Source organism: Lutra lutra, chromosome 4, assembly GCF_902655055.1.
Source record: "Lutra lutra chromosome 4, mLutLut1.2, whole genome shotgun sequence".
NCBI classification, from domain to species: Eukaryota; Metazoa; Chordata; class Mammalia; order Carnivora; family Mustelidae; genus Lutra; species Lutra lutra.
Window position 1 is genome coordinate 193,683,820 of NC_062281.1, and position 17,990 is coordinate 193,701,809.

At 52.8% G+C, this 17,990-nt stretch overlaps 1 protein-coding gene across 7 annotated transcripts in view; it reads left to right on the forward strand.

Moving 5' to 3' along the window:
• ACOT7 (acyl-CoA thioesterase 7) overlaps nt 1-17,990 on the forward strand; it is a 96,987-nt gene that overhangs the window by 4,235 nt on the left and 74,762 nt on the right. For 2 of the 7 annotated variants that reach the window (XM_047724979.1, XM_047724981.1), the window contains exon 1: nt 9,764-10,304. The exons of 1 other annotated variant lie outside the window; for it this stretch is intronic. In XM_047724979.1, coding sequence (XP_047580935.1) covers nt 10,135-10,304 — 170 coding nt within the window. In that variant the 5' untranslated portion in view covers nt 9,764-10,134. Of the gene's footprint in view, nt 1-9,751; nt 10,305-17,513; nt 17,619-17,990 lie in introns of those variants that run through there. 4 more of the 7 variants (XM_047724974.1, XM_047724982.1, XR_007126528.1 and 1 more) reach the window with 4 other exon arrangements.

Consider the following 17,990-nt stretch of genomic DNA (forward strand, 5'->3'; position numbering starts at 1 on the left):
CTGATTTACAGAAACCATACCCTGAGCTAATGTTCTGGAACATTCTATAGAACAATGCACAGTGCTGACTCCCTTCTTGCTAGGACAGGGAGGCCCTGGAAAAAGGTGCAGCCATTGCAGCCCAAGGAGCCTCTGGTTGGGTAGGCTGTTGCTCACCCCACCGCCCAGCCTCCCCCTGCAAGTGGGCCAGGCAACCTGGCATCGCCCAGGATTTGGCACCACAGGCTACCAGCTCCCTGCTTCGGTCGGGCCGGAAGTTGCTTTCTCCTGTTAACCTTAAAAAGAAAGCTGCCAGTCGTTTCACCAGAAAGAAAAAGGGGGAGGTTATTCAGGAACTGCCAGGCAAGGAGGCTTACGGCAAAAGCACGGGCAAGCCTGGGAACAAAGGAATCGGATGCTGTTTTACATGGGAGAGGGGGCGTTCCCGAGCCCTTAGGAACAAGAAGTCTATTGGAGCGAACCGGGAGTGCAGAGTATAGTGGCTTCTCATTGGCCGACGTGTGACAGTCCCCCACTGGCTGGGCTGTTGCCAGGGGAAGGGGAAAGCTTTCTTCCTCGTGCTGGGGCGGGCGCAGCAGAGCTAAAGCCGGTGCCCTGCGGAGCTGCCTTCCCCGCGGCCCTGCAGGCGACGCGGAGCCGCGGCGTGTGAGAGCTCCCCCTGCCGGCGCCCTGACGCCACTCCACCGGTCTCCTTGGACGGACGTTCACTGCCGGGCGCTGGGGCTCCTGCAGGGGGACCCCGCCCCGGGGGACTGCCCTGTGTGCCTCCAGGCCCCCTGCGTCTCCCTGCCAGAGACGTCCTGGGGAGGGGGATGCATTAGAAGGTCACCCGCCCCCACGGACCACCTACATCCCTGTAACTGAGGAAGCCTCTTACAAATGCACGTATTCGGCATGCACATCACACTTAAGTTGAAAATCAACAAAATGCAGACTTTAAAACGTTAGCGAGATACTTGGGGGGAACTTGGCTAGTCCTTTGAAACTTAAAAGATACTAAGGAATTTCCAGGGTTTTTAAGGTGAGGTCGCTGTAGTTCTGCTTTTTTGAAAAACGACCTTATAAGGTATGGTGTACACAATGAACTGCTCACAGGATTCGAGATGCGCCCCCAGAACTACCACCACCACTGTGACACAGAGCGTTTCCATCACCCCCAGCGGCCGTCCCAGCCCCGAACCCTGGTAAACAGGTCTGCTTTCTATCACTCTGGTTTCTGCCTTTTCTAGAATTTCGCATGGGTGCAGTCATGCACCTGGCACTCTGCTTGTGAGCGCCACCTGCCAAGTGCGTGTCGTCCTCCTTGCTTCTCACTGCCCACTTGTGCTACCTGCACTTTGTTTCCCGCCAGTCTGGGAACACCTGGGGTCTTTCCAGCTGTTGGTGATTGTGAAGACAGTTCACACATGCGGATCTCAAAACTTTTAGGACGCCACTGGGGAAACCTGAACACTCACTTGGTATTTGATGTTATATTTTAGGTGAGATCATTGTTTTGTGGTTCTACCTTTTAAAAATTAATTTATTTATTTGACAGAGAGAGACAGCAAGAGAGGGAACACAAGCAGGGGGAGTGGGAGAGGGAGAAGCAGGCTTCCTGCTGAGCAGAGGACCCGATGTGGGGCTCGATCCCAGGACCCTGGGATCATGACCTGAGCCAAAGGCAGAGGCTTAAGACTGAGGCACCCAGGCACCCCTGTGGTTCTATTTTTAGAAGGAGTCTTTCTGGTTTAGAGGGAATGCTGAGATATTTACAAATGCTAAGCTGTGATGTCTGAGATTTGTTTAAACTCCTCTGGAACTGGGGAGTGGGTGGGAACAGAGAGGAAACCGATCATCTGAAACCAGATTTGACCAGTGGGGCTGTTTAGTGGGGACTCGGGTTCATTTCCTTCTCTCTGCTCTTGTAAGTGATGTTTTCCACAATGAAGAATAAAAAGATGGGGGACCTGGGTGACTCAGTTGGCTAAATGTCCGACTCTTGGTTTCGGCTCAGGCGGTAATGTCAGGGTCCCGGGATGGAGCCCTCAGTCGGGCTCTGTGCTCAGCAGGCAGTCTGCTGGAGATTATCTCCCTCTCCCCCTGCTTGCACTCCTTTTCTCTCTAAAATAAATGTTAAAAAATTTGAAAAGATTTTATTTGAGAGAGCACAAACGGGGAGAGGGAGAAGCAGGCTCCCCGCCGGGCAGGTAGCCCGATTTGGGACTCAGTCCCTGGACCCCGGGATCATGACCTGAGCCGAAGGCAGACACTTAACCGACTGAGCCACGTAGGTCCCCAGTAAATAACATCTTTAAAAAAAGAAAAGGAATGAAAAGACCAACAGCCTCTTGAGTCTCTACTCCAGACCTACTGGTTTTGCATCTTGGGGACCTGGGGCCCAGGAATCTGCATTTCCTCAGTGCTCCATCAGAGCTGGCGAGCCACTGTCTGAAGTAGGGATGGGAATTTTCCACTTGTTCTTGTGTCCACTTTCCTCAGCCACCCCGCTGCCAGAACCCACGTGCTAGTTGGCAGCCTCCCAGCTCTCCTGACACCTGCCATATAGGGACCCTCACCCCCCAGTGGAGCTGCTCACCCCTGCCGGAGACCAGTTCTAGCCTGGTGGGTGGTAGAGGCTTCCAGTCCTGGAGATGAGAATCTGGGCCATGCTGCTCACAGTCCCACCCATGTCCTCCTGTTAACTTTAAAAAGGAAAGTTATTTTATCAGCAAAACTGGGTTTATTCAGGAAAATCAGAGAATTGCAATTCAGGACACACAAGCTATGGAAAGACCGTAAGTCCAACAGACAAAGGAGAGGAACGTTATTTTATGGAGAAGGTGCTCGCTTCGGCAGCACATATACTAAAATATTTTATGGAGAAGAAGGCGGAAGTCTGGACGGGTGGTACTGAATGAGGGCTAAGTGGTGACAGTTTCTCATTGGCTGAGCCACAGGAATAGTTGATTTTTTGTAGAAAATTCAATGTACATCTTTTCCTGTTGGGGTCCTTTAGCTGATGATTCTTTCCTATTGACGATCCTTGTCTGGGAGTCTGTAATTGGCAGTGTTTCCTGGAACTGACGTTGAATGGCATGGTCCCCCTTCTAGCCTGTTGACTCCACTTGGTTTTACCTTGTTAATTTTCATGCCGCTTTTGTTTTGTTTTGTTTGTGGGGCAGGGGCAGAGTGAGAGGGAGAGAGAATCTCATGTGGGCCTCACACCCAGTGCAGAGCCTGATGCAGGGGTCTGTCTCACAATCCTGAGCTCATGACCTGAGCTGAAATTAGGAATTGATCTCTAACTGACTGAGCTACCCATGCACCCCCATTGTTTTTAAAAGAGGTTTATTTATTTATGTAGTTATTAGAAAAAGAGAGAGCAAGAGAAAGTGCTTGAGCAGGGGAGGAGCAGAGGGAGAGAATCCTCAGACAGAGTCTCTGCACAGTGCAGAGCCCAATTCAGGGCTTGATCCCAGGACCCTGAGATCTTGACATGAGCTGAAATCAAGTCAGATGCTTAACTGACTGAGCCACCCAGCACCCCTCTTTTGTTTTGTTTTGGTTTTGGTCAAGCTTTGATGAAGAGTCAGGTCTCCTTATTTAAGATTTTATTTATTTATTTCACAGAGAGTGAGAGAGTGCACAAGCAGGGGAAAGACAGAGGGAGACGGAGAAGACACAGGGCTCCGTCCCAGGACTCTGGGACCATGACCTGAGCCGAAGGCAGATACTTACCCTACTGAACCCCCCAGGTGTGCCCTCCCTCATTCAGTGGTTTCATCTCTCAGTGCCAGGAAGGACTATTCCTGGTTGTCATGTCCTACATTGGAGGGGAAGTACATGGCAGTTGGAAACCACTTAAGGCCACATTTGAGTAACGAGGAAGGTTAGGAGCGTGGACTCTCAGGCACTTCCTATCTCTACTACATCTTATCAAGATTGTAGTGTTGGAGATCATCTCCTTCCTGGGTACGTCATTTTACGAAAGTCTGACCCACAACCAAACCACACAACTGGAAATATTTATGCAACAGAAGAAGTAACATAACAATTCCAGATTGTGTGGTGGTTCTGTACCAGGACTCGAGGTCCGAAAGTGCCTCCTGGAAGTCCCCGCTGAGACAGGTGAGGAGAGCAGGTTGGTGCACAGCACCGGGACAGGCTGAAGGAACCCAGGACGCTGGGGAAGACACAGTGCAGTGCGAAGCAAAATAGCACACGAGCTTTCTGCCAAAATAGTAAAACTTCAAAGGTGTATTAAAATAGTACTGTTGGGGCGCCTGGGTGGCTTAGTGGGTTAAGCCTCTGCCTTTGGCTCAAGTCATGATCCAAGGGTCCAGGGATGGAACCCGGCATCGGGCTCCCTGCTCAGAGGGAAGCCTGCTTCCTCCCCCCACCACCTGGCTCGTGTTCCTTCTCTCTCTGTCTCTCTCTCTCTCTCTGTCAAATAAATAAAATAAAATCTTTAAAAACAAAAACAAAACCAAGAAACCCACTATTATTATCTAAAAGAACAGTTTGCAAAAACAAATGTTATCCAATAAGACAGCCTGTAAGGTTGCAAAATCAGAGACCGTGAATTTGGATAAGAACTCAGAGTCAAATAATCGTTCAGATGAAAGACTTTTGTGACTCCTGAACCTTCTAATCCTTCAGAAAATGCAAGTGAAAAACTAATTTGTCACAGGATCATGATGAGGCTGTTTCTGAAAAAGGCCATAAAAAAAAAAAAGTTTTCCCCCTTTTCCAAGAGCCTGAGGAGATGCGGATGAGGGCATTTTCTTTCCATGAAAGTAAGAGTAGCGGCAGACAGCGTGGAGAGGGCTTCCAGGCCTGGTTTGGACTGCTCAGGAAAGCTGTGTCGTCAGATGTCATCGACTTCATGGCCCGGAAGCCTGTGCTGTTGTTCACCAGCTGGTCAGGGTTAGGTGCTTTACCTAGATGTGTCCTGTTGGAGTTTGGTGGCACAAGGGCTGGTGAGCAGTGCCTGGGAAGGGCATTTCCAGGAAGGTTGATGAGTCTCTGTGGAGGTGTGTCTTCCAACAGACGAAATCTTGGGTTACAAGGTCTGTGTCTCCTAGGAATGAATGGTGAAAAGGTTGGTCTACAAAACATGGTTATTTTTTATTTTTATCTTCTAAAAAGATTTTGTTCATTTATTAGAGAAAGAGTGAGAGAGCATGAGTGGGGTGAGGGGCAGAGGGAAAAGCAGACTCTCCGGGGGCCTTGACGTGAGCCAAAGGCAGACACTCAAATGACTGAGCCACCCAGGCACCCCTATTTTAAATTCTTAAAAACATATTATTTTTAAAAGTAATCTCTACACCCAGTGGGAGCTTGAACCTACAACCCTGAGATCAAGAGTTACACACATCACCGACTGAGCCAGCCGGGTGCCCTGTACCAAAGCCTGTTTTTTTTTAACAGATGCAGTTAGGACTTTAAAATATTGGAAAGCATCTCCTTTTGTCAACTACAGATCAGAGGAGCCAGGGGCCAAGGGCACCAGATGTCCTGCGACTTGGCTCCACGGCTGAGAGGCTACAAGTTCCAAAGGGGGTCAGTCAGAGATTTGGAAGAACCAAGAGCAGTGCTTTTGGCTACGGTGTCTGGAAGGTCTCTACAGCTTTTGCCAATTGAATCTTCATAATGCCTTTCCTGTGTTTCACTGACCTTGAGGATTGACCTTGAGGAGTGTGCATAGTATTCTAAAACTAGCCAAATAGCACAGACTCGTCGAGGCGCCTGACCGTTAAAATGGGTTTCCTGATCACTGTGAAGTTTGACAGGAGTTACTCAGGTGGGGACATCCTTTTGAACAGAATTTTTCTTTTTAAGATTTTGTTTATTTGAGAGAGTACAAGCAGGGGGAGGGGTAGAGGGAGAAGCAGACCCCATAGAGCAGGGAGCCCAATGCAGGACTTGATCCCAGGACCCCGGGATCGTGACCTGAGCCGAAGGCAGACACTTAACGGACTGAGCCCCTCCAGGCGTCCTATTGAACAGAATTTTAACCACAGAAGCAGCAGTGGCCTGCCTATAAGGGAAAGGCTCAAGCCAGTGAGAAAATACGCGAATTGTGACTACCACATCTTGTTGTGTTTGTACAACCCATACGTGTGAAGGGGTTTCCGCAGATTGTACTTCGGACAGGTGTGTGAAGTGAGCCCTTTTTGCAGCCTTGTTAATATTTCTCCCCCCCAGCAAATTTCTCTGCTAATTGTTCATGAACACTATAATTTTGTCAGTAAACCCGTGTACAGAGGTAAGTAGTAGGAATTTTAGAACTTCCGGTAGGCTCAGTTTGGTTTTGGGTCCAAACCAGAGTTCTCTCTTTTCATTGAGCCAACAATGATTAGATTTCCAGTACTGTTTTTCCTTCGCTGGGGCCAATTATTGGGTTATCTCCTGTTGGTTTTTCCATATTATCATTTGGAACAACATCATTTCGGACCACAACAGGGATTTGTTTCTGGGTTTTTCCATATTATCATTTGGAACAACATCATTTCGGACCACAACAGGGATTTGTTTCCGGGTTTCCTTGACAGCCTCATTTTTGGCGGAAATGTCAGTGAGGTGGTTTCCTTTGGTCTCCAAGGAATTGCATCTGAATGTCCACGAGCCTTAAATTGTAGCCAGAACAGCCAGCAAAAGTGTGGCATCTGATAAGTTTTAGCAATGGGAGCCATTTTTAATTCTATTCCCATTGTAGGTAAGGAAACCAGACCGCTAACCAGCATTCCAAGGTCATGAGCCGTGGCGTGTGGGCTGTCGGTATAAATACACGTGGTTTTACCCTGGTCTGGTGTCACCATGCAGGGATATTAGAGGGGACCCTGCGAACATCTCCTCATTGCTCTGCACTAACGGGGCAGTTGGTGGCAGGAATGGCTGTGAGGCACGGGGGATTTTCCTGGGCCACAGGATCTGGTTGTTGGCCATAATACCCCGTGGGGCCATGCTGGTCCCCGTGTTTTCGTGGTTGTGTACTCTTTTTTTTTTTTTTTAAGATTTTATTTATTTATTTGACAGAAATCACAAGTAGGCAGAGAGGCAGAGGGAGAAGCAGGCTTCCCGCTGAGGAGAGAGCCCAACGCGGGGCTCGATCCCAGGACCCTGGGATCATGACCTGAGCCGAAGGCAGAGGCTTTAACCCACTGAGCCACCCAGGCGCCCTGTGGTTGTGTACTCTTAAGATGTTCCCTTCACTCTCATTTACACAGAGGAGAAAACGAAATTCATAATTAAGATGTCTGAGGCCGGGGTCTTACTAGGCTCTTCCTTTTTTTTTCTTTTCTTTTCTTTTTTTTTTTTAAGATTTTTATTTATTTATTGGACAGAGAGATCACAAGCAGGCAGAGAGGCAGGCAGAGAGAAAGAGAGGAGGAAGCAGGCTCCCCGCCGAGCAGAGAGCCCGACCCGGGGCTCAATCCCAGGACCCGGAGATCACGACCCGAGCCAAAGGCAGAGGCCCAATCCACCTAGCCACCCAGGCACCCCTAGGCTCTTCCTTAAAGTCCCCAAAGTTGTATCTTCCTGCTCTTTCACTTTTACAATTTTTATTTGCATATTTACAGTAGCTCTATGTGCCCAACGTAGGGGTTAAACTCATGTCCCCAAGATCAAGAGCCACACATTCTGTTGACTCAGCCAGCCAGGAGCCCTGGATTTTTCCTTTTCTTACTAAAGCATGTAGACATTGAACCACAAGACTGGCCAGCCTTGAATTCAAGAAAACCTTGTAATTGGTTTTCGATTTTGGGGAGTTCAGGACCGCTACCTGGGTTCTAATGCAGTTCTTGTTCTGAGATCAGGTTTTCTAGTATCAAACCGGATTTGGGGGCGCCTGGGTGGCTCAGCGGGTTAAGCCGCTGCCTTCGGCTCAGGTCATGATCTCAGGGTCCTGGGATGGAGCCCCGCATCGGGCTCTCTGCTTAGCAGGGAGCCTGCTTCCTCCTCTCTCCCTCTCTCTCTCTCTGCCTGCCTCTCTGCCTGCTTGTGATCTCTGACTGTCAAATAAATAAATAAAATCTTTAAAAAAAAAAAACGGATTTGAGCAAACTGCAATTTTTCTTTGAGGAATTTATGTCCCTTTAAGGCCAAAAGCATTAAGAGGCGGATGCCATCTCCTTGTGAAGAGGTTTGGGAAGAGCAGCGGAAAAGCAAGTCATCTACATGTTCTAAGTAGAGGCCACAGACAATTTTTTTTTTTTAAAGATTTTATTTATTTATTTGACAGTCAGAGATCACAAGCAGGCAGAGAGGCAGGCAGAGAGAGAGAGAGAGAGAGGGAAGCAGGCTCCCTGCCGAGCAGAGAGCCGGATGCGGGACTCAATCCCAGGACCCCGAGATCATGACCTGAGCCGAAGGCAGAGGCTCAACCCACTGAGCCACCAGGCGCCCCCACAGACAATTTTTATATCATCCAAATTAGCTTTTAAGATTTGTGAAAAGTAAGGACCATCTGTAAAACCCTGAGTGATTCAGACGTACTTACGTTCTTCCCAAGTGAAAGCAAAAGGACCAATCGGCTTTCCTTATTGCCTGGAATACTGAAGAGACACTGCGTAGATCAAAGGCAGTGAAGAAACTTGCCTTCTCTGGGGACGGACGTCGGTGATGCACAGGGCCGGGGGCAACAGGATGCCGAGAGATGACCGTGCTGTTTGTTGTTCGCAGGTCCTGGACAAGAACAGCAATCCAGAGAGGTGTCCCATTCAGTTTTGACAGTCTCAGAGCCCTGGCTGTCCAGTTTAGTCTTGAGAAAGTAAGTTTGGGGAGATCAAAGAGTTCCCCATCATGGCCACTGACCATAGTTTTTAAACATAAAGCCAACTATGGCCCCAGAGATGGGGGACAGTGCCCCAGTTTTGATGACTGGGATCCCATTTCTTAGAGGTTTGTCTGTAGAGCGGAAGGAAAAATTCCTCCCCAGCACTCTTTCAGCAGGAACAGCCCGGTTCCAAACAGAAGTCAGACCAGAGGGCAAATGAGTGAGTTCTCAGGGAAAGGCCAAAATCCTAAAATAGATCTTGGATAAAGCCGGGGGAGCTCAGACCCAAGGTTGGTGGAGCCCGAGATGCAGGAGAAAACTTGCCCTCGCAGTCCCTGGTCAGCAAGAAAGCAGTGAACCCAGGAGGCCTTGGGGGTGTCGCTGCCTGTGTGTCCGCCAGCCTCGGAGTTGTTGGGGGTCCCCCTGGGATCCCACTTCTGATCACCAAGTAAGGATAACCTTAAAAATAAAAAAGTCGGGGCGCCTGGGTGGCTCAGTGGGTTAAAGCCTCTGCCTTCAGCTCAGGTCATGATCTCAGGGTCCTGGGATGGAGCCCTGGGATCGAGCCCCACATTGGGGCTCTTTGCTCAGCAGGAAGTCTGCGCCCCCCCGCCCCCCCCCCCCCCCGGCCACCTGCCTCTCTGCCTACTTGTGATCTCTCTGTCAAATAAATAAATTCTTTTAAAAAAATAAATGAAAATCAAAAATTCACTTGTTTTGTGAGCATACGTGGGTTTATTTGGGAAAGCAGAGAATTGCCATTTGGGACAAGCAAGCTGTGACAAAGCCAGGGGCAAGCCCCACAAACAGGAGAGGAGCGGTACCTCCGGGGAAGGGGGGAAGCCAGTTGGTGAGCGAGAGCTCAGAGTGATGACAGCTTCTCATTGGCTGAGGTGTGGGGGCGGGTCACCTCGTCCCCGAAGATGCTGAGCGCATCTTGTTCCGTGGAAGGCCCCCCCCCCCCCTGCGGTGGCTCCTGGGTGGTGGTCCGCTGGCGTCTGTAACTGACGTGGGGCCGCTTCCCCTCCGCCTCCTGGCCCCACCTAATGCGTTCTTCCTCAGGAACGGGCACACTGCCTGCCGGTTGTCGCCCTCCCTCTTTTGCTCAGGGAAGAGCCAAGCCGGTGACTTCAGGCGGAGCCATGAATTCCTTGCATCACTGGGGTTGCAGGGAAGCATCGTGTGAGACGCTTCCGGAAGGAGAACCGCCAGTTTGAGTGTGGCCGGAGGAGGGGCAGCCCCAGGAGGAGGCTGCCGGGAGAGGGGGCCCTGCCGTCCTATAGGGAGGGCTCTGGGGGGCAGGCCCACTGGGGAGCCAGGACCGGAGGCTGCTAATGCACCTGCTGCCGGCATCGGGGCAGACTTACTACTAGATGAAGCTGCTTGTCTGTGCTGTCCGCCTCCGAGCGCTCGCCAGGCCGGCGGCCACCTGGGAGCGTCTGGGGCCCAGGAGCTCCCCCAGTCCCGGGGAGAGATGCTGGGCTTCCACGAAGGCTGTTGAAACCAGGTCTGATCTGCTGTCTCGACCCTGTGTCACCGCAAGGTAGGATGACAGGGACATCTCTGTGCCCACAGCGATGGCACCACTCTGCTGTCAGCGCGTAGGGCAGACTGAGCCTTGGCCACATGACTCGGGATTTATTGTTATAGACGGAGAGCTGGTGTTCAGCGAGGTGCCTGGTGGAGCGCACCCACTTGTGCGGCCGTCTGAAGGGGAGACCTAGCAGGTTTCTCGGCCAGGGACCTGTCGAAGCCCGTCGGGCTTTGTCGGAGGCGGAGGCTTTCGGGGAACGGCAGGTTCTGGGCTCCGGGCTCTGGGTGGCTGACAAATTTGAAGGCTTGAGGCTGCTGTGGAGAGTAAAGCACCACTCCTACTGACAGCTGTGCCGGCTCCTCACCCCCGGGCACACGCTGCCGAGGAGTCGGGGCACATGTGCCTCCTGCTGTCCCCTGGGGCAGGGCGGTCAAGCTGTGATTTTGGACCCGCAGGCTTGTACGGGGCAGGGGGAGCTGTCCTCGCGTGCTGGGCTCATCTTCAGCAGCGTGACCCTGTGCTGCTGTCCATGGCCTTCCCTTGTTTATTTCAAACTTTATAGAAACTTTGTTGGGTGGGTGCGGTGGGTGTACCGCTCCTCCCCCCCCCCCCCCCCCCGTTTGTACCAGCTTTACTGGCACGTAACCTGGGTTCCGTATGACTCGTCACCGGAGTGCACAATTTCACCAGCAAAAATGGGGTTACTGGGGAAAAGCAGAGAATTACAGCTTGGGACGAGCGAGCTACTGTGAACCCTCCGCAAGTCTGGAGAACAAAGAGGTTGCTTTTATAGAGGTAAGGGGGAGCCGGGAGGGCTGTTGTAAGCTAGAAGCCTGTTGGAGCAGACTGGGAGTTGGAAGTGTCGTGGCTTCTCATTGGCTGCATCGCCTCTCTCGGGCCGGGCCCTCGGGGGAGCAGGAGCGCCTTCCTTCCTCCTGCTGGGGCGGTCCGGCGCGAGAGGTGCAGTGGGGACCTGCCGGGATCTCTCCCTGGTGGGGCCGCAAGGGACCAGTTGTAAGGTGTGAGAGCGCCCCCTGCTGCCCTCCCGACTCTGTTCTCAATGAGGCTCTTATTTTTTATTAATTTAAACTTTTATTAATTTATTAATCTGCCCAATCTCTATTCTTTCTCTATCGGTTTGTCTCTTCTGGACATTCCAAATAAGCAGAATCATGCAATATGCTGTTTTCTGTCTGGCTGCTCTCAGGGAGCATCCTGTTTTCAGGGGTCACCTGGGCTGTAGCAGGTGTCCGTGCTGCCTCCGTAACTCACTGCAGGGTCCATACCGCATCTGTGTATCCGCTCATCAGTTGATGGGCATTTGCTGGGCTCCCACCGTTTGGCTCCCATGTATAACTTACTGTGAGTTTTGTGTGGGCGTATGTTATTTTTTCTGGAGTGTATACCTAGTGTGGCTTAATAAGAAATACATATTTGGTCTTTGTCCCTGAGTCCTGGCACAGACTTCCTAAAACACTTGAAATTTCCTGTGTGACAGTGTGTCTTTGGTATGCGAATGAGGTGGTTAGCGGGCTGGGAGTCTATTAGAGAGCTTCAGGATGGGGGCTGGTAGCCAGGATGACCCAGGCAGGGCTAGACGGTTGGAACCTTCTGCCCCACCTCCTGCCTGGAGCCAGGGAAGGGAGGGCTGGAAGTTGAGTTAATCACCAGTGTCTCCATAATGGGACCTTCATAAAAATCCCCAACAGTGGAGTTCGGAGATCTCCCGGGTTGCTGGACACCTGGATGCGCAGAGAGGGTGGTGTGGCTGAGTCCCACCCCATGCCTTGACCTGTGTGTCTCTTTCATTTGGCTGTGCCTCAGCTGTATCCTTTATAACAAACCAGTAAACGTGAATATAGCTTTTGCCTGAGTTCTGTGAGCTGCTCCAGTAAATTAGCCAACTGGAGGAGGTTTTTGTGGGAACCCCGATTTCTAGAGCCATTTTGTCAGAAGTATAGGTGGCCTGGGGCTCGTTGTTGGCATCGAAGTGGGGACAGATCTGAGCCCTTGAACCTGGGGCTTGAGCTAACCCCGGGCTGTTCGTATCAGAACTGCCCTGAATCGTAGGCCCCCCAGCCGGGAAAACAGCTCCCTCACACCGGTTGTCAGAGGTGGTGTGAGGAAACCAGCCCGTCTGGGAGTGGGGTTGCTGGGTCATAGGGTTTCTCTACGCGGAAACTTCCAACGAGCCACTAGTGTGTTTTCCAGCGTGGCTGCCTCACTGTTTTGTCCCCTCCTCCAGCAGTGCGGGGGTGGGGGGTCCCTGCCTCCTCCTCAGTGCTAGGGAGCTGCCTCTTGGGTTACAGCTGCCCTGGCCAAGTGGGAGTGATGTGGCATCTCCCGTGGCCTTGATTTGGTTTCTCTGATGACTGATAACACATAACTTTTTGTACGGATTTTGTGTGCTTCCCAGACAGTGTACATTTTGGTCTGTTCAATTTCTTCCCTCATTTTTCATTGGGCTTCTTTGTCTTATTCTTGAGTGGTGAGAGTTCCTTCCAGATTCTAGATACAAGTCCCTTCTCAGATGCATGGTTTGCAAAGATTTCGTCCATCCAGTGGGTTGTCTCGCCACTTTGGATGCTATGCTTTCAAGCACAGAAGTTTTGGATTTTGATGTAATCCAATTCATGTTTTTTATTTTCTGACTCTGCTTGTGCTTTTCACTGTCGGATCCAGCAAACGGTGTCAGGTCCAGGGTCAGGAGGTTACCCGTGTGTCCTCTCAAGATTTCTGCAGTCTCTGTTCTTTTAGGGCTTTACCTGTTTTGAGTTCTTTCTCATAGATGGTGTGAGGTAAGGGTCCAGCTTTGTTCTTTTGATGTGGACACACCTCTTTCTCCAGATGGGGACAGTCTCTGTGAGTCCCAGGTCCTTGTCGGCATCCCAGGGGGAAGCCACAAACCTGCCCCACACCCTCGGCTCTCCCTGACCCTGAGGACAGAAGCAGAGGGGCACCAGGTAAAAGTGCCCTACAGAACGTGGGGTGTTGGTCACCCACGTGGTTTCATTTCACCAGTGGGCCGGGCCTCTGTTTCTGCATCTGTTTCCCACTTCACCTCCCAGAACACCAACAGGCCCCCTTCTGGTCTTTCTGCCCTTCCTACTCCTCCACCCTCCTGTCCCCGTGGCGGTGTGCTGTCCCTGCAGCGGTGTGCTGTCCCCAACTATCCCAGGGCAGGTGGCAGGCTGGTTGTGCAGGCCTCCCGTGGGGCAGATCCCCGCTGGAAACCGTCCACGGCCATGCCAGACTGCCAGAACCCCTCGGTGCCCTTACACGTGCTCCATGAGGCTCGGACTTGCATAGCCAGGCCCAGCGGGCATGATGGGCCATCGCAAGTGTGCTTAAAACCCTGCAAGGCGGGAGGTTGTCTGTAGTAGTTGTGACCTTGAATGTACCCCATGGGCCAGCAAGAACGTTTAATGGGGCATCAGGTGCATCAGGGAAATCAGAAGTTTAACCCAAATGGGGGAGGTCATGTTCGCGCTGGGCTGAAGTACAGGGAGAAAGAATTCCTTTCTCCGCACAAAGAACCGCACGACTAGCTTTCCCGCCCGCTGGGTGTGGGGCAGAGCCTCCTAACGGCCGGCAGGGGGGGCCGCACCCTCAGTCTGAGCCACTGCCCTGGCGCCCGTCTGCAGCCTTCATGCCACTCAGCCCTCAGCCCCGGGGGCAGAGGGGCTCCCTGTTTTACAGATAGGGAAACTGAGGGCAGGAGTGACCTGTCTGCGGTCAGCACAGCGAACACTGAACTCAGGTCTCTTGACGCCGAGCTGGTGTGTCTCATCACCTGCTCAAGGGAGGTGATGGGGAGAGCTCTGATCCGCCAGCTGCCCAGACACGGCCTGGTGCCCCGACTTTGGTTTATGAATGGGTAGGATTAAAAGTCAAAGGCAGGATTTGTCTCCTCCCAAACTCAGCACAAGACTGAGAGGTTCTCTTAGCCTCAGGGAAATGTGTGGCTCATGGCCCAAAGGCCAGGGTGTTGCTCACCCTGGGAAAGGGAGAAGCCTCAGCTGAAGTACCTGCCCCCCGAAGATTTGTCTGGGGGGTCTGAGAAGGGCTTCTGGTGTATGTGCCGTGCGGCCACTCAGGGAATGGGGTGCTGGGGAATGCTTCAGAGGTGTTTTCTGATTTCTCAGCCTGTGTCCTGGCCTCCCTTGGCACACCCCAGCCATCTGCAGGTCACTGTGACATGGTCACTGGCCCCGCTCCCCACAGGTTGAAAGTCCCCGGGCTTCCAATTCCAGTCTCTTCTCGAGCCGCCTAAATATTTCATGACCCTCTGGGCTCTTGGCAGGTGGGAACTTCAGCCTTGTAACTGATCAGGGTGAGCGAGGGCGGGTGGCCGTCATTTTCCATAAATGCCACGCTTGGTCTGTGCTCCTTGGCTGTACTCAGATGTGCCTTTGGAATCCAGAGCTTTAACGGCTGAAATGCTTTCTGGAGCCTGGCAGTGTCTCAGGAAACCAGATCCTGTTGGGTCAATACTCAGTCTCCCTGAATGACAGGCTGACACTCCCCCGTGCCCCATCATGTTGTGTGCCTGATAAACATCAGGACCTGAGAGATGGGGACACCCACAGGCCAGCCTGGAGTTGCCTGAATAACCTGTGGCATCTGAAACCTGTTGCTAATACTCTTCCTTTTAATTGAGGTACAGTGGACGCGGAGTATTAGATTAGTTTCCGATGTGTGGCGAGTGAGCGGACATTCACGTGTCTCACGCAGTGCTCGCCGGAAGTGTAGGTGCCGTCCGTCGCCTGCAGTCATCACGATGTTTTGGCCGTATCCCCTGTGCGGTACTTTACGCACCTGTGACTGGTTTCATTTATGAATGGACGTTTGTACCTCTTCCTCCCCTTACCTGCCCCCCCCCCACTACTTAGTTCTCTGTATTTACCAGTCTGTTCTATTTGGTTTGGTTTGGTTCTTTAGATCCACATAAAAGTAAAACACAGTATTTGTCTTTGATTTATTTCACTTAGCATGATACCCTCTATCCAGGTCCACCCATGTCACAAATGGCAAGATTTTTTCCTTTTTATTAATGGCTGAGTAATATTCCTTTGTGTGTGTGCATATGGGGGTTGTGTAACACATCTTCTTTATCCATTTCTCTGTCGACGAACACTTGCTTCTGAATCTTGGCTGTTGTAAAAAATGCTGAATTGAACATCAAGGCGCACATATCTCTTTGAATTAGTGTTTTCATTTTCTTCTGGTAAATATGCAGAAGTGGAATCGCTAGATTGTGTGGTATTCCTTCCCTCTTTCCGTCCTTCCTTCCCTCCCTCCCTCCCTCCTTCCTTCCTTCCTTCCTAAGATTTTATTTATTTATTTGCCAGAGAGAGAAAGGGAGAGAGAGCAAACGGCAGGCAGAGGGAGAAGCAGGACCCTGCGATCATCGCCTGAGCTGAAGGCCGACGTCTAACCGACTGAGCCACCCAGGTGCCCCTTGTGTGGTATTTCTACTTGAAAGCTGAAGAAAACGGCTGCCACCGATGTCTCAGCGGAGCGCAGCCTTGCTCGTGAGCGGAGCTGGTGGCCTGTGGGTCTCAGAAGCCTCGAAGCCGCCGCCCTGACCAGCTGTGCGTGGTGCTCTTTGGGCCCAAGTCTGGGAGCTCTCTCCTGGGCCGAGTGTTTGGAGGCAGGGGGGCCTGTGTCCCCCAGCGGCCTGCAGCAGGTGTTGTGGCGACGGCTCTGTTGGGTCGTAAGTTGCATCCCGTCCACTCGAGTGCCCCTCGGTGTGCTCTGGTATGTACACAGGCTTGGGCGGCCGTCACTGTGGTTTAAGTCCGGAACGTTTGTCTTCACCCTGAAGGAAGCGCTGTGGTCTTTAGCTGTCACGCCCCATTTGCCCCCACCCCCCAGCCCTGGCGGCCGTCAGTCGGTCTGCTCTCTGTCTCTGGACCGGCCTGCTTGGACGTTTCGTGTCCACAGAACCGTGCCTTTTGGGACGGCTGCTTGCCCTCCGCATCATGTTTTGGGGACTCTTCCGCGCGGTAGCGGGCATCAGCCCCCGCTTCCTCCTTAGTCAGATCCTGTCCTGTCATGCGCACGGAGGGCGTTTGACTTGCCGGTTCCTGCGTGAAGGGCTCCTGGGCTGTTCCCTGTGCTGTTCCCTGTCTTTTGGCCGTTCGGATCATCTTGCCGGGAACCTCTCCGGGCATCTGGTTAATTCAGAAACCACCTCCTGGTCATTTCAGTTGGTTTGCTGGTTGTCTCACAGTGATTTGCTCGGAAGGCTGACAACGGACGAGCCCGCTCTGCGGAGAGTCGGCGTGGCTGTGTGGCCAGTGGAGGTGACACGGCCCCGCTGCTCCGCTGGAGCTGTGGGACGACCTGCGGGTGTCCCCCGGTGTCGTCTCCTGCAGGGTTCCCTCATTGCACTTCCCCATGGGCTTTGTTTGGGTTTTCTAAGTCTTAGTTCTCCTGGTTCAGGGTGTGTCCATGTACGCAGGTGTTAAGTCATTGGGTCTGCCTGTCACTCCGTGGATCATTCTGGAACTGACACATTCTTCCTTCTAATGACGAGAATGGGGAGAGAGCCTCATTTGGGTCTGAAGTCTGTGGCTTGCCTCGACGCTTCCCTCTAGGTGGACGGGGGATCCCCGTGCGCTCCGGCAAGGACGGCTTCCCTTGAAGCCGGTCTTGGAGCATTTTTATGATCTTTCCATAATTGGGAAGGAACTGGTGGGGCAGGTTGTGGCCTCTCATCCGTCTGTGAGTCATCACCCCATCACCTGGGCGGTGTTTGGCCAGCAAGGACGGCAGGTCTTTGCGGTGTGTGGGAGGCTGCGTCTCTCCGCAGCCCAGCGCCTCCCGGGATGTTCCCTCGAAGGTGCCTGATGCCGCCTCTAGGTGTGCATGACACGGGGGCTGCCCCCATCACCTCCGCGGGCCTGCTTTCCCCACTGGTAGAAGCTGGGGCTCGAAGCGAGTAATTTCCAGCATTCTTTTCAACTCCAATTTCCTGTGATTTTAAGGGATCTGAGAAGGTCACGGGCACACACAATGTTGGGAGTGGTGAGGTGGCTGCTTCTTACCTGGGGTAGGCCGCGTGCCCAGCGCACCCAGGGTCGAGACCAGGGCGGAGAGAGAAGCCAGCGTTGCTTAGGGAGGCAGCGATGCCGGCCCAGAGGAATGCGGCCGAGTCCAAAGGGCACAGCGGGCAGGCTGACACACCCCTCTGGGTCCCATCTGGCCGGGGCTCTGGAAAAGACATTCAGAGACCATGCTCGGGCTTCGGAGGGGTGCGTCCCTGAAAGTGTTGAGGAAGGGAGCTGGCGAGGCCTGTCTCAGGGGGAAGGCCAAGTTGTAAGACAACTGTGGGATGGCTGGGGGTGGGGGTGGGGCCGGAGGGGGCCCTGGTTGTGATGGTGGGGTGTCTGGACACATGGCTCTGGGATGCCCCCTGGCTGGAGTGGACACCCGTGGCCTTGGGGGCCTTTTCTCTGGCCCGCGGGTGATAGATGGGCTTGACCGGACCCAGAACACTGCCCACTGTGGTGGCCTGTGGGGACAGCGCTCTTGGCCTTTTCTAGGGAAGGAGAGTGTGGCCAGGCTTCTCTGGGCAGGGAGGGCAGGGGGAGGCGCAGGCTGTTGGCCGGGTGCGCACGGGGCCGGAGCACCCGGCTGACTGGAGGGGACCTAGGGTGGGTGGGGTGGTGGCTCTGTCCACCTGTGTCT